Source organism: Mobula hypostoma, chromosome 18 (assembly GCF_963921235.1).
Source record: "Mobula hypostoma chromosome 18, sMobHyp1.1, whole genome shotgun sequence".
NCBI lineage: Eukaryota > Metazoa > Chordata > Chondrichthyes > Myliobatiformes > Myliobatidae > Mobula > Mobula hypostoma.
In genome coordinates, this window is record NC_086114.1 from 50,075,176 (window position 1) to 50,098,627 (window position 23,452).

General features: G+C 40.5%; 1 protein-coding gene across 11 annotated transcripts in view; it reads left to right on the top strand.

Moving 5' to 3' along the window:
* The window catches only part of c18h15orf39 (chromosome 18 C15orf39 homolog), a 79,202-nt gene extending 57,099 nt beyond the window's left edge, over window positions 1-22,103 (top strand). For 9 of the 11 annotated variants that reach the window (XM_063070836.1, XM_063070835.1, XM_063070832.1 and 6 more), the window contains 2 exons: window positions 11,856-15,454; window positions 19,262-22,103. In XM_063070836.1, coding sequence (XP_062926906.1) covers window positions 11,899-15,454; window positions 19,262-20,277 — 4,572 coding nt within the window. In that variant the 5' untranslated portion in view covers window positions 11,856-11,898 and the 3' untranslated portion in view covers window positions 20,278-22,103. Of the gene's footprint in view, window positions 1-190; window positions 231-11,855; window positions 15,455-19,102; window positions 19,141-19,261 lie in introns of those variants that run through there. The other 2 variants (XM_063070839.1, XM_063070837.1) reach the window with 2 other exon arrangements.
* The last annotated feature ends 1,349 nt before the right edge of the window (window positions 22,104-23,452 follow it).

Sequence of the window (23,452 nt, forward strand, 5' to 3'; positions counted from 1 at the left end):
TCTGCTGTCTACTAAGAAACACATAAGTGATGTAGGAAAAGGTTTTTTTTTTGAGTAGAAAAATTCAAGTGGTCAACATCAAGAACAACCATAACCATGTCGACAAGTGCACTATAATTAGAAGACACCACAGATGGAATGGAGAGAAGGTTGATGTTGGTCCAACAGAAATAATGTATAAATAAGGGAAACGATTCCGGAGCAAAGGCAAATATTTAGGGAAAAACATGGTAAGTGAGGTTATGAAAATGAAAGCAAATTTATGCTGGATTTCCGGATTTAAAACATTTATATTGGTGAAATTGCTCGCGGATTAAATGATGGCCATGGAATGAAAACAGAAACAAGGTCATTGACCTGAAGTATTCAGTTTCTCAGGATGCTGTCTGATACACTGACTGTCTGAAGGACACAGGCACACACCACAAGGTCATCTGCGCGGTTTGCTTGGTGGTATTACAACGTCAGCGAGATGGATTCAATTCCACTGCTGTTTGTGTGTGCTCCCTGTGATTGAGTGGCTTTTTTTCCTGAATGCTCCAGTTTCCCTTCCATATTCCAAAGGTGTGTATGGACTTATCTGATTGGCCACATGGAGTGTAATTAGGCTGCGTGGACCCGTTGGGTCGGAAGGACCTATTACAGTGCTGTGTCTTTAAATACAATTAAAATGTGTCAGGATTGGGCGAATGGAAGAAATGTTATAGTTAGATATTGATCAGGGGCAGAGTCTTCACTGTACAGGAGGGTCGTTCAGGGGAAGTATGTCAAACATGGCTGGGAGTGAACCTCTGTGTTTCACATTGGTTAAGAGATAACTGAACATCTACTTTGGAATTGTATATTCCTCCAGATATGTATAAAATATCGTGCGAAAATGTTGAACCATGCTGTGTGATCTTGCCGCATTAATGGGTTCAATAGGTACGTTTAATGTCAGAGAAATGTATACAATATACATCCTGAAATTCTTTTTTTTTCGACAGACGTCCACAAAAACAGGAGTGCCCCAAAGAATGCATGACAGTTAAATGTTAGAACCCTCCCATGCATAAGCAGCAACAAAACAATGATGCCCCCCCCACCAGCAAAAAAAGCATCTGCACCCTCCACTAAGCACTCAAGCGAGCAGCAAAGCATCAATAAAGACACAGACTTGTAGTACCCTAAAGACTACTCATTCACCTGGTAATTCGACATACCACAGGCTTTCTCTCTCCCTAATGAGGGAAAAAAAGATGTCTCCATTGTAAGATGAATACAGAAATTATCTGGTTGACTTTAAGTGCAATCAGAGATGAATTCTGATGAGAACATGTGCTAGTAGTTGTGCAGTGGCTGAATTCTGATTATATAAACTGAAGCAAAATCAATTTTTCTTTAAACTTTGTTAACAAATTCGGGGTTACCCAAAATTAATTCAGAATTGTGTGGAGTAGGTGGTAAAATGGTTTGCAGGTTATCCTGTGGATTAAGCTTTTATTCAAGGGTACTTGTCAAAGGATTTCCATTGATATTTTGATGCCTTGCCTTTCTTCTACAAGGCTTCAAGATTTGTTGCAATTGTTGACTTAAAATTGCAGTTCAAATAGTTGGGAATTATTAACCATAGATTAGTTTTGGCATTTATAGCATTTAGTCGAACTGATTTGTATGTACTACTTTGAAAGGTATAACAACAGGAACTATTGGCAGAGCTGTCTTTTCAAATAGCAAAATACCCCTATGTACTTGAGACAATATTATTAGAGGTTGATGCAAGTGTATCGTGAGGTAGATGAAAGTTTTTGGATTCTCTTGATGTAGATAGGAGAGTTCAGGGAGGGTGTTTCAGAGCTTGGGAACTTGGCTAGATAAAAACATACACATAGATGAGGGGATACACATAGTGCAGTGGATGTGAACTACATGGATTTTAGTAAGGCATTTGACAAGGTTCTACACGGTACGCTTATTCAGAAAGTCAGAAGGCATGGGATCCAGGGAAGTTTGGCCAGGTGGATTCAGAATTGGCTTGCCTGCAGAAAGCAGAGGGTCACGGTGGAGGGAGTACGTTCGGATTGGAGGGTTGTGACTAGTGGTGTCCCACAAGGATCAGTTCTGGGACCTCTAGTTTTCGTGATTTTTATTAATGACCTGGATGTAGGGGTAGAAGGGTGGGTTGGCAAGTTTGCAGACGACACAAAGGTTGGTGGTGTTGTAGATAGTGTAGAGGATTGTCGAAGATTTGCAGAGTGACATTGACAGATGCAGAAGTGGGCTGAGAAGTGGCAGATGAAGTTCAACCTGGAGAAGTGTGAGGTGGTACACTTTGGAAGGACAAACTCCAAGGCAGAGTACAAAGTAAATGGCAGGATACTTGGTAGTGTGGAGGAGCAGAGGGATCTGGGGGTCCATGTCCACAGATCCCTGGAAGTTGCCTCACAGGTAGACAGGGTAGTTAAGAAAGCACACGGGGTGTTAGCTTTCATAAGTCGAGGGATAGAGTTTAAGAGTCGCGAGGTAATGATGAAGCTCTATAAAACTCTGGTTAGGCCACACTTGGAGTACTGTGTCCAGTTCTGGTCGCCTCACTATAGGAAGGATGTGGAAGCATTGGAAAAGGTACAGAGGAGAATTACCAGGATGCTGCCTGGTTTAGAAAGTATGCATTATGATCAGAGATTAAGGGAGCTAGGGCTTTACTCTTTGGAGAGAAGGAAGATGAGAGGAGACATAATAGAGGTATACAAGATATTAAGAGGAATAGATAGAGTTCACAGCCAGCACCTCTTCCCCAGGGCAGCACTGCTTAATGCAAGAGGACATGGCTTTAAGGTAAGGGGTGGGAAGTTCAAGGAGGATATTAGAGGAAGGTTTTTTTACTCAGAGAGTGGTTGGTGTGTGGAATGCACTGCCTGAGTCAGTGGTGGAGGCAGATACACTAGTGAAGTTTAAGAGACTACTAGACAGGTATATGGAGGGATTTAAGGTGGGGGCTGAAGGGCCTGTACTGTGCTGTACTATTCTATGTTCTATGTACACTAAACACTGGAGGACCCAGCATCTGTAGAGGAATAAACAGTTGGTTGTTTGGGCCTGGAACTCTTGGGTGGGGTCTGGCCATTCAGCCCATTGAATGTGCTCTGCCGTTGCATCATTGCATTCATTATCCCTCAAAACCCCACTCTCCTGTCTTCTCCCTGTAACCTTTGATGCCCTTACTAATCAAAAACCTATCATGCCCTGCTTTAAATATATCCGATAACTTGGCCTCCACAGCCATCCATGGCAATGAATTCCACAGATTCACCACCCTCAGACCAAAGAAATTCCTCACCTCTTTTTGAAAGGGGTGTCCTTTAATGTGAGCAAGAGAAAATCTGCAAATGCTGGAAATCAAAGTAGCACACACAAAATGCTGGAAGAACTCGGCAGGCCAGGTAGCATCAGTGGAAAGAGTATAGTCTCGTGTCGGGCCAAGACCCTTCATCAGTACTCTCAGCCCAAAACGTCGACTATTACTCTTTTCCACAAATGCTGCCTGCCTGCTGAGTTCCTCCAGCATTTTGTGTCCTTTAATATGACTGGGGGAAAACAAAACTCACAAATTTTGAAAATGCATTAAGAAATTGTGAAAATATTTTAATTAGTAGTAGGTACTTAATTCATTTCTTTCTATGAGCCTGTCACCTCCCCTGCACAGATTGGCGGCTTCATGTGCCTTGCGTGTTACACACTTGGGCACCCATGGCTCTCCACATCAAACGATCCTCGCAGCATCAATGATATCTCACACATCTTGGCAGCTTTGCACTTTAATAATTTGAGTAAGTTGGACTGAAGATGTATTGGGAATTATGTAACTAAACCTTTTTTGCTTTTGTCATTGTTCTGACTTCATTAGTTTTTACATTGAGGAGTTGATATAACCCCAAAAATTAGTGTGACGAATTAGGGAATCTCGGCAATTACCCTTGGGAGTTTTTATCCAAGATAATATTTGTGTTAAGTCAACTGTTTATCCATTTCTGTGAAAACAGTCTTTATGAACATTGGCATCAATAAAATTGTTGAATTTAGAGGTCTTATAAATGAAAATAACTTTTGAAATAACTTCAACAATGACTGCTTTTTAAAATCCAGTGAGTGGACTACATTCTTTATGTGGATTTGAGGTATTTGCGGAATTTGGTGTGTATGAGAGAGAACAATTAACTTTTGAGTTATACACCTGGCAAGCATTGAAAATTAAGCATGTTTTTTTCAGCGCTGCAGGATGAAATCTATCAGCTAAAAGTGAAAGTTAGTTCGAAGTGATCAGAATAATATTCTCTGCTTTGTGACAGGTAAAGTCAAAGCTGATTTCATCAGCCATTATATGTCTAGATTGTATTATCATAAATCCATAAATGCTTGTTGGTACATGATTGAAACACTGTAGTTAGATTAATAGGGATACGTAGATAAAAATTATTTGCAGTCTCTGATTGCTGTTCTTCAAAGCGTGTACCTGGCAGCTGGTTATTGGCTGTCGCCGCAGTGATTGTCACAAGTCTGTTTCCTTTGTCAAACAGCAACACACAGCACCTGAGACTTTCCGTTCGTTATTGCTTCAGCTGCAGTGTACACAGGATGTAGGTCAAGTCCCCTAAAGTTTCTAATGAACTGATGTCTATGCGTAACTTTCATTTGGGGAATTAATGATGGACCGTGTCAGTCAAGAACTATAATGGTACGTGGTAGTATATTTTAAGGATTTGTACTAGTAGTTAGTTGTTTTGTAATTCTCATTGCAACATATTTATCAATAATTGTTGTAAACAAGGAAGATCAAAGAATGCAAAATGTGTCTAAACATCAGCAATTCTTAAATAGTTCCAAATCTTAAGTGGCTTATGCATTTTTTCAGTACAGTTTCAGTCCGTATATTTATATTTTCCCCTAAGTGGGGTTGTTGTTGTTCTGAATCTATTGCAAGAGAGGAGAAACTTTTGCACATGATTTATGCCATGTTGATGATAGATATACATGCTGTGATGAAGTACTTCTGTGGTTCCAAGTCAATGCCAATGCTGCTGGTTGTAATGAATATTGTAAATTTTGTATATACTTGTGTATAAATATGTTTAATAGATAAATTCCACATTTTCTATTGATGGTGCAACTTAAAACCACTGATCATACTAAGCTGATAAGTCACTTGTTGGTGAATTGCTTCTATTGTGAGAGGGCATTATATTGTGATTAGCAAATATCCTGGGGTACAAACCTGCCACCTAGTGATAGTTTAAAACACTCTACATGCATTACAGCATAATCATCGAAAACACTTGAGTTTACAACAGCCTTAAGCACTCTTAAGCGTACGGTTAAGTAGCAAAAAGATCACTACAGTTTAACAGTGGTACATCTGTTGACTAGCTTTTTTTTATGCCATTAGCTAACTTTATGCCATTTTTTTAATCAATTAATTTTGTCATGTAGATGTAAGTATGCAAAAAGCAAATAATTTATTAAAGGTAGTGAATCAGATTTTCAATATCAAACTGCAAGCAGAGATTGAGTGAATCTTAGTAAAACCCCTTCCTTAATGGGGCTCTGTAACCCAAAGGTACACATGTCAAATAGAATAAAAACACCGACGTAAATAATAGTTCCTGTAACTTGTTAAAGTTCGGGTCTCTGTACAATTTTTGATTTACAAATAGCGTAACTGCTACAAGGTTTTTACAACATGGTTTTCAATTTTCTGATTAAATAATCCCTTTTTGGGATCCCATATTTGTTGCTCTGCATCAATAGTATATTTCTGATTTAAATTAAAGATGGAAAGTTTGGATATTGCCTCCATAAAAAGTTTTTGACATGCCTGAAATGTACCAGTGCAAATAATTCCATTCCTTTTGGCTTTAATTAAACTTGAATGTCATTATAATGTCAATTGTCTATATAATGCTAATAATCCAAGTTCAGAGGCAATTAAGGGTGACTCATAATAACACATTCCTGAGATATCATCTGGGCTGGTTTTGTTTAATGTTGTGTATTCAGGTTGAAGCATGCACTCAATGACCTCTTCATTAGGTACACTTGCTCCTTAATGTAAATATCTCATCAGCCAATCATGAGGCAGCAACTCAATGCGTAAAAGTATGCAGACATAGTCAAGAAGTTCAGTCGTTGTTCAACCAAACATCAGAATGGGCAGAAATGTGATCTAGGTGACTTTCACAGTGGAATGAATGTTGGTGCTAGACAGGGTGGCTTGAGGTTCTCAGAAACTGCTGATCTCCTGGAATTTTCATGCACAACAGTGTCTGGAGTTTACAGAGACTGGTGCAAAAAAAACCAAAAAAAAACAGTGAGCAGCAGTTGTGTGTGTGAAATCGCCTTGTAAATGAGAGAGGAGAAATGCCAGACTGGTTCAAGCTGAAAAGAAGGTGACGGTAGTTGGAATAACCACATATTATAACAGTTGCGTGCAGAAGAGCATCTTTGAATGCACAACACGTCAAACTTGGAAGTGGATGAGCTACAACAGCAGAAGACCTCGAGCAGGAGGTACCTAATAAAGTGGCCACTGAGTGTACCTGTTGCTTTCATGTTCCTGATTCCTGTATTACAAGATACTACAGTTTATAGTCAAATCTTCATTTAAGAAAATATAGGCACACCTAATCATGGGAATTTTAATGGTGCAAATATAAAATTTAGTTTCTGACTTTCCCTAAGTGGATATCTGAACTTTGCAATGTTGCAGTTTTGGTTCGATGCTTACACTTTAGTGACTGTAATTATCTGGTCCTTCAGAGCATTGAACTCATTAATTTCAGAGATCAGCATGTTTTCAGTGTTATTTCGCAACACGCTGGAGGAACTCAGCAGGTCTGGCAGCATCCGTGGAAACAATCGGTCAACGTTTCGGGCCGGAACCCTTCAGGCCCAAAACGTTGACTGGTCGTTTCCACGGATGCTGCCTGACCTGCTGAGTTCCTCCAGCGTGTTGTGAGTGTTACTCTGACCCCACATCTGCAGAGTATTTTGTGTTTCAGTGTATTTATTGTTCTTCTGATTTCACTTTTCAATCACCTCACTATTTAGGTTTCCTACAAAGGCAGTGCTTTTTGCTATTTGCTCCCCTTTACCTTCTCAGCTGGCACTACCACCCATCTCCTGCATCTGCTACAGTATTCCCTCTATTCTTTGCATTATTTCTAACTTTTAGCAGTTCTGAAGAAAAGCCTTCAGCTTGGAGCTATATTTGTTTCTTCCTCTCCTCAAGACTTGGGAATCCTTATATTGTTACTGCCAAGTGAAGAAGGAGCACTTGCGATGGCCTTGCTCCACAAAGTATTTCCAGCAATTCTGTATATGTGTCTTCAATTCTTTGGTCCTGACGTAAACACAGTGTGATATTAAAGGGCCAGCAGTTAGCTGCACCATTTGTCAGCTGAATTGATCTAACAAAACAAGGTGGGTAAAGGTGAGAGCCACAAACTCTGAATGCAGATGGGACTCCCGTCCAACTCTGAGTTGGCATGTTTCTTCAGGCACTTATTTCAGGTTGTCTGATGCTCACAGTGCACAGACTCAAAGGCTCCAAAGCCATTGCAAGCGTTCCTTCTCTGTGGCACTAATGATCTGGGGATTCCCAAACATCCTTGGGGATGTTACATTCCGCCCCCCCCCCCCCCAAAGGAAGAGGGTTTGAAGAAGTCCTTAACTTGGCTCTGTCTTCGTAATCTTTCTGTTTTGGAGCTTGGAGGAAAGTGTCTGGAGTGTACTTACCAGAAGTGAACAGTTCTATATTAACTTTGAAGACAGGCTTCACTCCTGTGAGAAGTTTGTTTGGAAAGGATGTGCGGCATTCCAGCAAGAGAGTTTTAGCTAAGGTGTTGCCAATGACACAGCCTTCTTTCTTGATGGTCTTCACTGAGATTGGCTATTGTGGAGACCTAGATAAGAATCACATCTTGGATGCTGTCATGAAGTAATTGCATCCAAATTTGAATGTACTCCTAGGTCCTTCTGGAGATAGCACATGGTGAAGATCATGTCTATTGTACCTAGGATGGGCAGAAGTCATGCTGGAATGCAAGAGGTTGTTCTTTGTCCACTGAGAGGAGGTGGTCAAGGAGAACTCCCGCAATCATTTTCTCTGTAACTGTTAGTCAGAACACCCCTCTTATCGCCTTTGGATTTGTCTATTGTGTTGAAGTTGATCATTATCTGCAGTTCATCATAACTGACACCTGCAAAGAGACATTTGGTTTCTCTACCAAGAAGTTTCAGCAGTAGGTTTACTACAATGACTCAGAGTAAAACTAGCTTTACTAGAATGACTAGGAGACCTACAAATCTGAGATGTTCTAGGATTAGAAGCCAGGCTGTTCTGAAACGAGCTTGAAGACAGAAAACCCAATCCTTGAAAGAACGGACAGTAGATGGAAAGAGTGTAAGAGGCTCAGCAACTCTTAACAGCCATGATGTTCTTCAGCATTTCAAGGCCATCTTTGGTCCAGAATCCAGGGCCTATTGAGTAGCTGCTGGAAGAAATACATCAATTTCCACCCCAGATCTGTCCTTAATGTGAGCAGCCTTAACTCCATCCCACTTGATCAGATGATGTCTGACTAGATCTCAGTCTGTAAGTCACTTTCCTGAAGATAAAAAGAAACACAAAACAGAAAATATTTTCACTTTTGGAATGTATGTTTAATAATCTATTATTGAAGAGGAATTAGGAGAGCATTTAATCATATACTCAGTCAATATGGGTTTCTGTAAGGGAAATAGTATTTGAGACAGTTTGAGGCAGAATTTATCTTGGTAAATATGACAATAACAAATTGATTAAGGAGAACCAGTAGATGTAGTGCATTTAGATTTCCAGAAGGCATTCAGTGAGGTGCAAGGAAAGATTGTTACATAGGGTATTAAGGGTGATGCTAACATTAGCTGACATTAGTCAGTGGCTGACTAACAGGAAACAGTTGTGTTAACTCTGAATTCAGATTGGCCATTAATAACAAATAGAGTGTAATCTGAATTACTACTGAGGTTTATAACAAAACTATTGAATTGGGTGGGCATGTTGATCAGTGGGGAGCAGTTGGTCTGAAGGGCTTGTGTATACAGAGGAACAGTGCTTACTGAGACCAAATTTGCTGATTACACACATAATAGGTGGGCTGCAAGTAACGCGAAGAGGTCAAAGAGCCTGTAAAAGGATATGTGAGTGGCAGATGAAAAGTAACGTGGGGAATATGTGGAATTGCCCACTTTGGAGGAAGGAGTGAAAAAATTATTTATTTTCCACAGTGAGACTACACAAAATGTCGTACAAGGTGATTTATGAGAGCATGATAATGGGTGAAAAGATGGTACGGGGGCCTAGCAAGCAATTAGAAAGCTAATAGTGTTTAACAGCTTGTAACAGGCTGAAATCTGCTTTGGAAGAAAAAATAAATAAGAGAAGAACTGGAGATACTGTTACGTACCCCGTAACTGGGTTGCCAAACCAGCAGAAATGGAACACTCGTTGGAGTCTGGATTACTAGGAACTAATAAAGTTTCATTAAAGAAATAAGTAATACAGTACACTAATCGTAAGGATATAAATGTAACAGGTTAGCAATGATAGTATACACATATACACAGAACTAGGGTAATAGGAATCAACCAAGCTCTACCGCAGTCTAGTGGTAAAATGATCAGTCTTAAGTGAAGCAGAGTTCAGTTCAGTTTAGTGCAGTTCGCAGTAATCGCTGTTGTCGTACAGTTGGAGAGAGAGAGATGCAATTTGGTTTCAGGCAGACCTTTTGATGTCTTCGCAGTTGGTTTCGGGCAGACCTTTTGATGTCTTCCATCCCGCTCTGGTCACCGACTGTAACCCCTCCGTTCCGGATACAATCGTTCTTCCGCGGTAAACCCGGCACCCAGGCAAGGGTGGACACACACCCCAGGTTCCCACCGATCGTACCTTTACACCCTGTGAGCCTCTGATCGGTTCCCGTGAACCGGTCCTCCAAACTCCCACCAACTTGTGGGTGCACACTGCTCTTTCCAGCGTCTCGTGGTGTGTCTCGTGCCTTAGCAAACCTGCTCTTTTTATCCCCCCCACTGGGGTATCACCTGTCCATCAAACTTCAAACCGTTCAGGTTCAAAGCAACCGGTCTGTCAATATCTAAATTGTGTTTCTTTCTCGTTAATCTCTCCATTTTCTCTCAGTAGCATTTTGAATGTTTCTCCATTGTCTTTCTTATCTCTCTCATTAGCATCATCTGGCCGGTAGCTCTGCTGGGCGTCACACATGACAATACTATGAGGCAGATATTTCACAACCGCTTTTACGTTGAAAGGTTCATGTAATAGGAAGGGAGGGGCAAGCCCAGGGGAATTGTAATTATTGGGGAAGTGTTACAGAGAGAATTGTTTGAGCTGTGAGCTGACAAAGCCTTCGGGTTCTGAAAAGCAACATACATAAAAGTTGCTGGTGAACGCAGCAGGCCAAGCAGCATCTATAGGAAGAGGCGCAGTCGTTGTTTCAGGCCGAGACCCTTCGTCTGGACTAATGGTTCTGAAAACCTTTGTACCCAGATCTTTAATGGATGGTGACATTTTTGAGTATGGAAAGCATATGGATTACAAACATATAGGCAAGTTTTGATAGCTGCTTTATAGGGTACAGGAGAACCTGCACCTGGGGTTCTGCATACAGTTAGAGTCTCCAGTTTAAGGGATGATCTACTAACAGCCTCCTGTACAAAACTGTTAATTAGGTTGATTTCTGAAAAGAGGAGGTTGACAGAAGAAAGGTATGTGTAGAAAAAGCAGAGGTGATCTTATTGAAACGTACAAGATTCGGAGATGGATTGACTTCGTAGGTGCTGAGCAGATATTGTTCCTAGTATAGGCATCAGGCATTATGGGGTGCAAATCCAGAATAAGGCTTTCTGGGGAATGTTTTCTGAACTGTGAATCTTCGGAACTCTCTGCACTGGAGAGCAAAGGAGGTGGAGTCATTGGGTGTATTGAAGGCAGAGATTAACAGGTATAAACCTTGGAGGATGTGGGAAGAGAGAACGAATATGGTGTTCAGTCTTAGATTGGATCAGCTGCAATCTTTGTGAATGATGGAGCATCTTGAGGGGCCGATTGCTGTACCCTTGCTTCTGTTGGTATCCTCCAGTGTTAATTATTAGGATCTTTGTTCATAATTTGCAAACAGTTTAAAGCATTTTGACAAAGACTGACCTTGGTATGTAATTCTCAATATGCATTGACACCTTTCCCCAATAAAACTTCTGTCCTTTACCCTGATAATCCAATTTTAATATAGTCTGTAAAGAAAATGGGTATATTACATCAATTGGAAGGAGGTCTGAAAATACTTCAGGAGATCAGAGGCAAACCTAGTCTTTGATTCATAATTTACCATGTTGAAAAATGACCAAATCCTATACCTTTGAGGGTACCTGTCATATTCAGTGGCAGTAAGTGAAGAAATTGTCTTATCGTCTAGACAGAGTTCCATTTTATCTTTTTCCTGTTGATTCTTAATGACAGGAAAGTCACAATAATAAAGTGAATAATATGCCTATAATTTCATTAAGCAGCCATTCTTGTAATTGATTTTTTAATTGTCTGATTCCTGCACAATAGCAAATGTGAACTTATTTCATCAGTTGTGTACATTACAATAAGATGTATGCAATTGATGAAATGTGTCCATATTGACAATGTTGTAAATTAACCATTTATTTAATTTTATCTGTGCACATTTGCATGCATTCTGCATTGTTAACCATGATACAATATTGCTTGATTTTGTTTTAAATATTCTTTTCTCTTTTTTTCCCCTCTGGTTAAGGCCCTTTTCCTCTATCTGGAGCAAATAAAAGACCTGAAGCATCATGATGGCCAATAAAAGAAATCTTGATTGCATAGATTCCCTTACTTGTAGCAAGATGCCTCGACTGGAGAATGAACACAATGAGTTATCAACAGCGATTTGTAAATCCGGCACCCAGCCGAGTTACCTGCAAGCAAATTCCCTTAAGTACACCGGATCTTATTTAGCATATCATCTTAGAAATCGAGATGGAACTGACCCCTCGGGATTCTGGAACCAATCGCATCCCTATATGCAAACCACGAGTATTCCATCTGTCCAGTCACAACCTGTTGAAGACGGTCGCCTCGGCAGCCGTTTGTATCAGACAGAAACTGAAACTCCTTCTCCAACATTTCAGCGAACTGTAAATGAGAAAGATAAGCTTGACTTAGTCAAAGATCTGATGAACGTTCGGTCAAAGTGGGTCACTTTTGTGGAACGACAGAAGAGCCTGAGAAATGGTCAGAATATTCCTTCTGCGGCTGGGAAACTTAACTTGCTCGCACCTGCAGTCCACAGCTGTGGAAATGTAGCATTTCCACAGCCTGTGTATAGAAGTGGCATTTGTTGTTCCGGGGCTGGCTGCTCCTTGGAAAATTCAGCAGATCATCTTCATAGAAGGGCACAGGACACTGAATGGAGAATGGCAGCTCCAGTTACTTCAGGTTGTACAGTTGCAAACGGTGATCACTTGATGCAAACTCAGCAATATGGTAATCCTCTTTTGAAAAATAAATCACTGCACCATGGATCTAGTCATTCACCGATTAGCTCCATGGCCAGAATGCCCAAGGAAGCTAGAAGACTACCCGGAGTGCCATCATCCCTGTGCCAAGGGTATGGTACTTACAATGGTAATGTTCTGCAAGACCTCAGGTATTCCATGCTGCCGTACGAAAACTCCAATGGAAACGTGCCAAGTCATGCATCTATGCACAGCCTCCAAAACTTCCAGAAACTTCCTTTGCAGATGTACTCGGCAAGTGAAGGACCGCAGGCACAGCCGCCTTTTTATTGTGACAAGTCGTCACCCCCAAAGTTCCCCATTCCCATTCAGCCAAAAGCTGTACACTCACAAAACACTATCTTAAATCAGCAGACTGCAGGTCTCTACTCTCTGTTGCATCCTCATGGCCTCAGAGCGCAGGTGAGCAGGTGCCCGTACCCAGTTCAGGGCACGGGCGGCCGGTTGTCTGATTCCAGTTCCACATTCGTAGGGCAGCTAAGCCCAGGGAATCCTTACCCCCACTACTCCGAATCTCTGGGATATCCTGTTCATCACCCTCCATTGCAGAAAGGTATCCCCATGACAAGTCCTTTGGTTCATCCCGGGTTAGAATCCGGAGGGAGGCTGGAGTTGCAAAGTCCCTCCAGGAAAAGCTCGTCCACCTCGCGCCAAGACCCAACAAGTGGAAAGCTGCCTCCGTCTGAGACCCTGCACTTCAGGTCACAGGCTATTGTTGACGCACAAGCAGAGAAGAGATGTTACAACTCATTGAACTCGCTTTCCAGCCAGCAGCAGTTGATAAGTAAACACAGTGCCTTCCAGCCAGTTATCTCTGGGAAGCACTTGAAGGGGACATATGAGAGACCAACTATCTCCCCTGCAGATCAAAGACCAAATGATATTTATGTACACGAACATATGCCGAGCATAGATATTTTGTCCAATAGCAATCATGGTATATCAACATTCAGTAAAGAGAACGAAGGCATCAAAACCAAACTGGTCGACTCTGGCCTGGGTAGCCCATCAAAGTGTTATAATAATAGTCCAAATAGGAAAGCATCAGAGATTAATTTCCTATCTGCCTCTTCCTCTCGGGAAGGCAGGAGACTCTCTGCTCCTTCCCCACCTATGCCGGTTATTAATAACGTATTCAGTCTGGCTCCTTATAGATCTTACCTGGAAGCCACGGGTCTGTTTTTCGCCAGGTGTCAGAAATGTCAGTCAGATTGCAATAAATCTGTGAATTGTTCATGTTCTTCAGAAAGTAAAACTAAACATAATCGCAATGCTGGAGTCATTGATCCAGATCCGCACAAGCAAAGCCCTGCGAAGCTTTCAAAGGGCATCACTGAATTGCAATACAAGGATGCTGAATTGATGCAGAGCAACTCTCCTCTCTGCACTGGAGCCAGTCAGAAAGAGGGCTCGTCAGGAACGGAACTGAGGAAAGCAGAAAGTGGGAAGAACCCTGACATTCAGCATCAAGGCATTAATTTGTCTCCTAACCTCAGGATTCACAGTGTTTCGCATCAGCCAAGTAGCAAGTCCGCAGCGGGTCACGAGCCTGATCATAACGCTAGAAAGACCGAGGTGACTAAAATGCACGCTGAGTCAGTGTTGGACCTCAGTATTAAGAACAAGAATCAGCCTGTGGCTGTCACTCAGCCGAAGATCCCATCTGCTTCTGGATTAGGGGAAGATCGAGAAAGCCCTGGAGGAACCATAAGAGAAAAAGAAGGTAGAGGGAAGTCCACAAGCAATGCAGAGGGACAAGGCAGTACAGCAGATGTCACTGAGCCATCTTCATCTTCGGTTCCCTGTGATTTCAGGGAAGAATTGAACGACAAAGAAATACCGAATGAAAGGGAAGAAAATACTACGGCAGAATCTCAGAGTAATAAGAGAAGACAAAACCCGGACGCGCCATCTGAGAGTAATGGGACAGGAGCAGTGAAATCCTCTGAGTCTAGCAATGTGGTGAACAATACTGCCCTCACAATGGAACTGAGTAAATACAAAATACTGAGACCAGCCCCTGCTCGAGTGGATGGATCCAATCCTACTCAGGCAGCTGGAGACTCTGATGCCAAAAAGTTAAGTTTGCTTGGATCAGTTAATCCATTGCGATTAGTTCTGAGACCATTGAAGCTGGTCATTCCTGATGAGCTAAAATTGCCGCTGAGTCCTGTTACAGAATCTAAAACGTCCCCCTGTGAAACCGAAGTTGGCATCCCCAGTAACGACGAGTTAATGCAGAGCGAGAGTAACACTTACTTTTCCTTTGTGCGTCTTCATCAGTCCCTGTGTGACATGATTGTGCGGTCCGTGGCCGAAACCTCCGAAGAAGTTTTGCGTGGATGCTTGCAGGACATTGAGACACAGAACCATGGCAAGGAAAATCCAAAGATGAGACCTTCACTAAAATCGAAGAATAATACTAGAAATGAGGTATTAAAGGTGTCAAAATCACAGGAGATTTGGCTCAATTATGGACAAATTCAACCAACTATGCAAAAACTGCTCTCCCATCTGAAAGCCTATCATTTTACCAGAAGGTGCCCGTTCCCCCACGTAATAAGAGCTGGCACAATTTTCATTCCAATATATTTAGTGAAGGAGAAACTGTTTTCCAACGTCAAGGGAGCAATGATTGATCAAGTTTTTCAGGAGCACAAAATAGAACTGCGGCCAACAACTCTGTCGGAGGAGAAGATACTGCAGAGTGACTTGCATCTTCAGAGATGTTCTTCCAGATTAATCAAGCTGCTATCCCTGAAGCAGCTGCCTGAAATCTATCCAGATTTGTTGAATGTTCTGTGGCATACTTGTGCAAAAGTCCGTCTCGGTAAGTACCTTCCATACCTTAGGTGAGAGCTGTTTCTCTGGCAAGTCCAACAACAACTTAAGATTATCAAGTTTTTAGCTTCAAAATATTTAAAACTTGTTAGCCGGACAAGTCCAAATCGCAGGGTTCTACTGTAATTTCATAAATAAGCTATTATTAGTCAATGTCTTACTGTCACTTGGAGAGCTTCACTTTTTTTCCTCCCTCTTCTCACCTTTTCATCTCCCAGTTAGCCTTAACTGCTATGACTGAAATGAATTAACAATTTGGCCTACTTGCTAAATAATTGCTACTTTCAAAATATACATGGCTTCTGTTCTTTGTATTAGATACTAATGGTTCAGTCTTGTAGCATAAGTATATTGAACCCCAAAACCTCTAAATTAAATTATCACAACTTTTTAGTTCTGATGCATAGTGTTATAACAGTTGTCAAACAGTTGACTGTATGGAATCTGGAACTGTTCATCCTTCTGGAAAACATCCCATTGTAGACGATTTCCACAAATATCCCACCTTGTAGCTTAAAAGCCTGATTCATGCTTTTCATACAGGTTATTTCTGAAAAGACAGTATTAAGTTAACCCTGGCTTTTACAGTTGACTTTGGACAATCCTATAAGTCTGAAGACAACAGAATTGGTTGTGATGTGATTTAAGCGATTAACAGGTTTTATTTGGCCAATGGGGGTGAGAGGGTTTAATGAGAAAATGTATGCCAGATCTGTTGATGTTACCAAACTGAAGTTCTATTTCAATGTATAATAATTAAGGAAGTACAAAACTGAGTGTTTTGTTGACGTCATTAGCTTTTCTAGACTTTTTTGTCAGCAATCAGTGATTGCCATTCTCCAGTGGTTTGGTTTACCATTCTGTTTCCTGTCCATATACAACCAGGAGGGGTTAATAATCACCAAAGAATGCAGGTAGTCTAGAAGAGGTGAAATTCCACCCTTGCTGTCACTCGTCCTCCTGTAGCGTCTGCCTACTCCTGATTTGTCACCATCCCTAATCAGTGCAGCTGTTACTTTCCATTAAAAAATTGAAATACCATTAAACTATTATGTGAATATTCTCCAAGAAAGAAATTTGTATTGATCAGTTTAATCAGGTTGTATGGAAGACCAGCAGTTGCCCACGCTGCAAGTCTCCCCTCTCCACGCCACTAATGTTGTCCAAGGGAAGGGCACTAGGGCCGATACAGCTTGGCACCGGTGTTATCGCAGAGCAATGTGTGGTTAAGTGCCTTGCTCAAGGACACAACACGCTGCCTCAGCTGAGGCTCGAACTAGCGACCTTCAGATCACTAGACCGATGCCTTAACCACTTGGCCACACGCCAACACAGAAACAATATACAGCGCCTGTTAATCTTCAGATCTACACGTGCTTGGGATGTGGGAGCAAACCAGAGCACCCAGGGGAAGGTTTCACAATTGTAGGGAGAATATACAAACTCCACAGAGCACAGGAGGTCCAGATTGAACCAGCTCACTGGTGTTTAATGGATTCGCTCTTAGCTGTACCTCCCTTGTGTTAACCAAGCTGTGGTGTGTTTAAAGTAGCTGAGTGTCAACCCCATGTTATAAGCTGATATTTGTTGTTCTCATGCTCATCTTCAATTCCCAGGAATCTGCTACAACTAGAGCACCAACTAGAGTCAACATTCAAAGAAAAATATTCCTGATTTATGTTCAAAAGTACCTGGAAATAAGCACATTAGCCAAGAATACAGGCTTCGGAAGAAACATGGCACCATAAATATTTTAATATTTGGGGGTTAACCTTGTGTAAAGGAAAAGGACAAACTTAAAGCAAGAAGGTGTAGGGTTTAAATGAATTGGAGGTCATGGTTGAGTATTCTGGGAAGGGTGGATTTTAATTTAAACCTCTTGCCAAGCTGCTTGTAACCCTAAACTTGAATGAACATTTCTATCGACACACCTGACACCAGCTATCTGTGTGGCTTCAGTCTGCCATTTTGATGCTATATTCTGCTGGATATCTATAAGTTTTGCTGAAACTCCCCTCATTTCATTTACAACAAGTATTAAAGACAGCAAACAAAGGCACCAACAATAGCTTATTCCATCTTCCAAGCATGAGTCTTTCATCCTTACTCAGAAGTCCATCTCACCATAAGTACTCTGAAACTTGCACGTTCGAGCTAAAATTGCACATTTGACCATTTTGATTTCTTGCATTACCCTCTGCTTCCTCTATTTCTCATCCCAATGTGATCAGTGATTACACTTCCATTTGCTAATCATTGCTCAACTTGTTTCTTCTTCATTTTTCCTCAGTTTGATTTCTAGTACTCATTGTTTCTTAATGTCTTTTGTGTACATTAGACATAACCAGATTTATTACCATTGAAGCTGGAGTCTTTCTGGTTTGTATTGTTCAATTATTTAGTCATTGAGGTACAATGAAAATTTATTTTACTCTTTAGGCAGAGGTTCCCAACCTTTTTTTTAATGCCATGGAGCCTTCGCATGAACTGACGGGGTTTATGGACACCAGCTTAGGAAACCATGCATTAGGGGACGTGTTCCCTGTTATTCCATTCTCCTGTAGTGAGTCTACCACATAATACAGCATCATGAAAAGTATGCAACAGGTTGCAGGGAAGGAATTTCTTGTTTAATCTTTGAATTGTACCTCTTGTGTGGAATACCGAATTAATCCTGGCTTCTGATTTCCCCGGGTTTACTTTAATGAAAAGTATCACTTGCATTTCATGAGGTATATTGAAAGCTTTCTTTTTGGAATCAAAATGCCAAACACAGTGACTGACTTAGAATGAATGACCTTGCAGCATCTGCAAATGGTCAAATAAAGTAAATTGCTCATTAGTATTACATCTACTTTCATTGCTGGGTCTAACTTATAGAAATTCTCTTCCTGATCTGCCCAGCTTTCTTTCTCCATTCAGTGCCTGGTCTAATTTGAAGACTGGCAAGTGGCCATTCATCAGCCAACTTTTCTATCCATTGTAAATCATATTCTCAACTCTTAAAATTAAACTTGCAGAAAGTGAATCAAAATACAGTCAGAGAGCAAGATGACTACAAATCTTGTTATTGACCTCACTTGAAATGTTAAAAACGTGCAGAAAAATAAAGCATGCATGATTGGAGATAGAGGAAGCAAACTCATGCTGAATACAAAATATAAGATTTGGAAAATAATATGCATCTATTTATTCAATGTTTGGTTTAAAAGACCTGCATACTTTGTCTTTTATCTTGTTACACACGCTTGAAATCAAATTCAGTTTGAAAGTTTTGATAAGTTTTGTGTTGTCACTAAAACTCTGCTACTCAGATTAATCTCTCCTCGATGTTCCAAATTGTGCCCTAGGTCTCCACTACCTTCGCCATAGTGGAAATCACTTGGCCCTTTACAGAGCTGGGAGGGTAGTTCCCTGCACATTTACAAATAGGGATAATGTGGGTGAAGAAGAGGCAAATCTTATCACTATGAGATGCACTTTAAATAGTTTCTGAGCGAAAAATATTAGATGTAATCTGCAATTTGAAAAAGCGACATAATAGAAACTGATTTTTGTACCAATCTTAAAATGTATATGAGGCTTAAATCTTGCATTAATAGTTAAAGATCGATGTAAATAAATTTTTATTTTGCAGATCTACCTACACATGTTGATCTAGATGCTCCAGTGCAGGTATATTTTAACCAGTGTTTTGAATCCTGTAGCGTTTTCTTTTTGTTCACTTTCTTTAATCAATAATGATTTAATTCGCTTTTCTGAAATACTGATTGGATGTGATTCTTGCCTTTCACAGGTGGAGAAAATGAGGATACCCTAAGGAAGACTGCCATCACTCCAAGCCCGGCTGAAATGGGTGGTAGAAAAAATAAGTCAGATTCTGGTTCTGCTAAAAAGAAAAAAGTAGTAAACAAAACACCAGGGGAAACCCCTCCTCCCGTTAAAGAAAAGCCCAATGATGGCATTACTGTAGCCAAACTTGGTGTAAAACTAAGAAAAAGGCGAAGAAATGGTAATGTTTCTTCATGCACAAATTCCAACCCTGTATGTACTAGCTCTAGCATTGGTACATTGTCTGGACACAAAGTAAGCCCATCATCAGTTGACCAGTCAGAAGAACCTTGCTCCACAGAACATGATCAAGATGCTTGTGCACCAAAGTTATCCAAGGAGTCCCAGCCAGCTCCTCGAAAGTTACGCAAAACTACCAAAGAGCTTTTGGATGAAAAGGCTATTGTGAAAAGTAACTTTGACAAAAAAGGCAGCACTTTGGTAGTTAAGTTGAATAGAGTAGTTATTAAGAATGACAACAAGGGACCAGACATTCCCCGCTCTGTAAAGATCAAAGAATTGCAACCACCAGTAAAGAAAAGCAGCACTGCACTGAGGCCAACTAGAAGCACATCTAAAGTGCTCCACCTTCGTGGCTCTATTGTGCGGCTAAAATTTCAGAAATCTGTGAAAGCCCCTCCGCCCAGAAACATAGTATTGAAACCATTTACCACTAGAAAGCCTTTAGTGACTCGGAATTCTCAACGGCTGGATCAGAAGAAAAGTTTGAAACCTCTACACTTCAAAGAACATCAGGAGAAAGAGTACCCCAATTTAGTGGGCAAACGTATCAGACATCTGTATGAGGAAAATGATAAAACTGAGTCTTGGTATAAAGGTGTAGTGCTCAGAGTGCATGAAAAGCACCAGAATCCTCTAAAGACTGTGTATGAGGTCAAGTATGACACTGAACCTGATTGGCAGTACTACCTTGAACTCTTGCAAGATTATGAGAAAGGATGGCTGAGGGTTGATGACTGACTTCTTTTAAAAGTAAAATTATGAATTGTCTTTTAATATTTGGGATGACCACTATGGAAATTGAAACAAACAACTTGTAAAGGAATAACGATTTTACATTTTGTAAGAGATCTACAATGAGTCTTTTGAGTTTACCTGCAGGAAATGATACCTCTACAGCCATTCCTTCCTTCCTGGCAAAATAATGTGTGCTTTGATTTTAGTTACAACTAAAGTTGTTGGTGTGAGTCTGGGCAAATAAGATGTAATGTCAAATGTGGATGATATAGTGTACATGTTCCAAGCTCAAATCATGGGAAAGGTTCAAATTTCTGAACCAAATTATATGAGTAGAATTACTTGCGCATTAGATTCTCCTTGTTTTCAAAAGCACAAAGTGCAGGAACAGCCCTTGACGTGTGCCCCTTGTCTCTGGTGTTTGGTGTGAATTCTCTTCTCTAGGATCACGCAGCCAGAATCCTGAGCAAATATCCATTTCATCTGTTGCTTTGGGCTGCAGAGCATGATTATAGTCCCTGAACAATATTTCCAGCAAAAATGGGCTAATTTACAGTGTAAAAGATGTGATTTTTAATTTCTGGGTAGTACAAACAGGGCATTGAAAATCATTTGTGTATATCATGTTTCTTGGAGATTGGTTCACCAGCCTGGAATACAAATTTGTTTTTAAGGTTCAGTAGTACAGAAACATTTGTAAACTCCTTTTTAACCTCCCTCCCTACCTTTTGTCTTCTGAACATACAAGTCTGTTGTGCTTTAATGCATCAACAGTACTGCTGCGTTGGTCTTTGGTAGAATATAAGTCAATAACCAATGATACAGAAATCTCAATTTCAATATTTTGTCATGTTAAAACCATCTTTTTTACTTGCAGGAATCACAATCAGCAACTTATCAATAGTAGCAAATATATATTGACCAGCATTATTCTTGCAGTAAACTTGGCTCCCTTTCGTCTGTCAAAAACTATGCATGCATCCTATTCATGGAGATGCATGTGCTCATCTCTTTATTGCTGCTGTACAGACTAATAACTTGAGGAATTGATAACAATTAAGTAGCATAGTTACACTGTGGTGTTTTGTACTTTTAATAACTTACTTTTTATATCTTAGTAAGTTAAGGATGTTGATATAGTGTGCTTAAATGTGAATGGTAGGTTGAAAAACCATTGTTACAAGCTACTTTGAATTATGTACTTTTGTATAAAGATTTTAAACTATTGAAATTTGTCTCATTCTTTTGAATGTATTTGCAATGAAGTAAGTTAAAATTCATGGCTGTACAAATATGACTCCAGAAAAGATGCTTGCAAATGTACATTGTCTATATGCCATGAGATTTAGCAACAGTAAACCTATCTTGTTTTAAGTATTTGGTATACTTTGTGGATCCCTGCATTATATGCTGGAGTTCCAGGAGTCCCTACAGACTGATACAAAAGAATTTTCCTGCTCTTGAGAACAATGCTCAACTAAAAGAAAACAAAAGAATAGAAAGACTATGTAATTATGATTTTAAGGTAGGTATCTTGGAAGGTCACTCACACAACTAATAAATAAATGGGTCTTCTAGTCTTGTCTCAGTTGAAGTTTAAGCACTGCCCAAAGCATCACCTGTTATTTTTTTTAATCAAATAATTTAATTCGTCACTTGGAGCAGATGAAACCGATTCTTTGTCTCTTTTAAGATGCTCGAACACTGCACTGCTGGTTGCTCGAATGTTTTTGACGCATTCAGTGTGATGCTACTGCACCCTTTGATCTAAGGCCATGGGACAAGATGCAGGCAAAGCAGAAGCTGATGATTTCAATAAAGATTTATTTGCCATAAAATTGCTGTGTTCTGTGTAACTGCAAGAATTTGCACCAGAGATGTACTGTTCATGGCTTGATTTATTTAAATAACACACAAGCAAATGCTTTTCACTATCTCAGTGCATGTGATAATAATAAACCACTACTGCAGATCCTAAAAATCACATTTAACAAAATGAAATTCTGAGCATGTTACAATGTTAATGTACATTTAGGCCAAATGTATATGCATTGCTCTAAGGCATAGATTCCATTCAGCCTTTCCTACAGTTATACAGCCCTCTGTCATCTAGTTCTTAATTCCTGACATGCCTTCTAATTTGCCCAGTATTTACTGGGTAGCTCAGCTGTGGCTGACACTGAAGATGTGAAACCAACAACAAGAAGTATACATCAGAATATTTCCAAGTGACTTGAGAAGCGTTTCAAATCATCCTTTGGAATGAAGAACTTATCTATCTGCATTTCTTCTCAGTGAGGACTCCAAATACATACAAGTACACCAGCCTTCTCATGACTGGGTTGTCTTCAGTCTTGCTATATGCCAGCAATTTAACAAATTGGGTTCTTTTAGAAAACTGTAAGTAACCATGTGACTCCTGCTGCATTCTCCATTTCTTGTTTCTTGCTGAATCTGTTGATGCAAAAGAAGAACTTGTTATGGCCTATATTTTGTGTGGGCACTTCGTACTCGATGCACTTTCCTTGTTGCTGGATATTAACGACTCCCAGTGGCATTTTTCAAAGTTGGATTTCTCTTACTCTTGAGGCTATCTGGTTTCTTGATGCTCCGTTCCTAGAAGAAACAAATGAGTGGTTAAATTTTCGAGATTTACCTCATTTGCCTTGCTCATTGAACTTCCTCATCAGCTGAAGCAATCAGTGGGTGTTAGAGCTGGCACTGCCTCTGACATCCATTGAGGTCTCTGTTGGTCAGTGTCACCATGGATGTTGTTTCCAAGCTGTGTATATGATAATGGAAGCCAATACAATATGATATTGAAAGCAAGCTGTTGCCCATGCAATTGATGAATCCAAAGGAACAGAGATCAATACAGTTTGGCAACAGCATTGTCATAGGAGGTTATCTGGATTCTAGCTTCTGATTTTCACGCCCCCCTCCCCCCACCCCAGGTTACTCCAAAGCCTTCCCCACAAGTGGATATAACCACAAGTAGTTTGAGTTTTCTTATTTTAGCTGTCAATCATGGCCGGTGAGACCCAAGCTGTTTGAAGCAGCTTATTTTAAGGCACCGGTAACCCTTCTTTGCCCCTTCTATCAGTAGAAGTGCTTTTGCCAGGCTTAGTAGCTAAGCTATATGTAGAGGCCAGGGGTTGGACTTGGTTGTCAGAGGCCA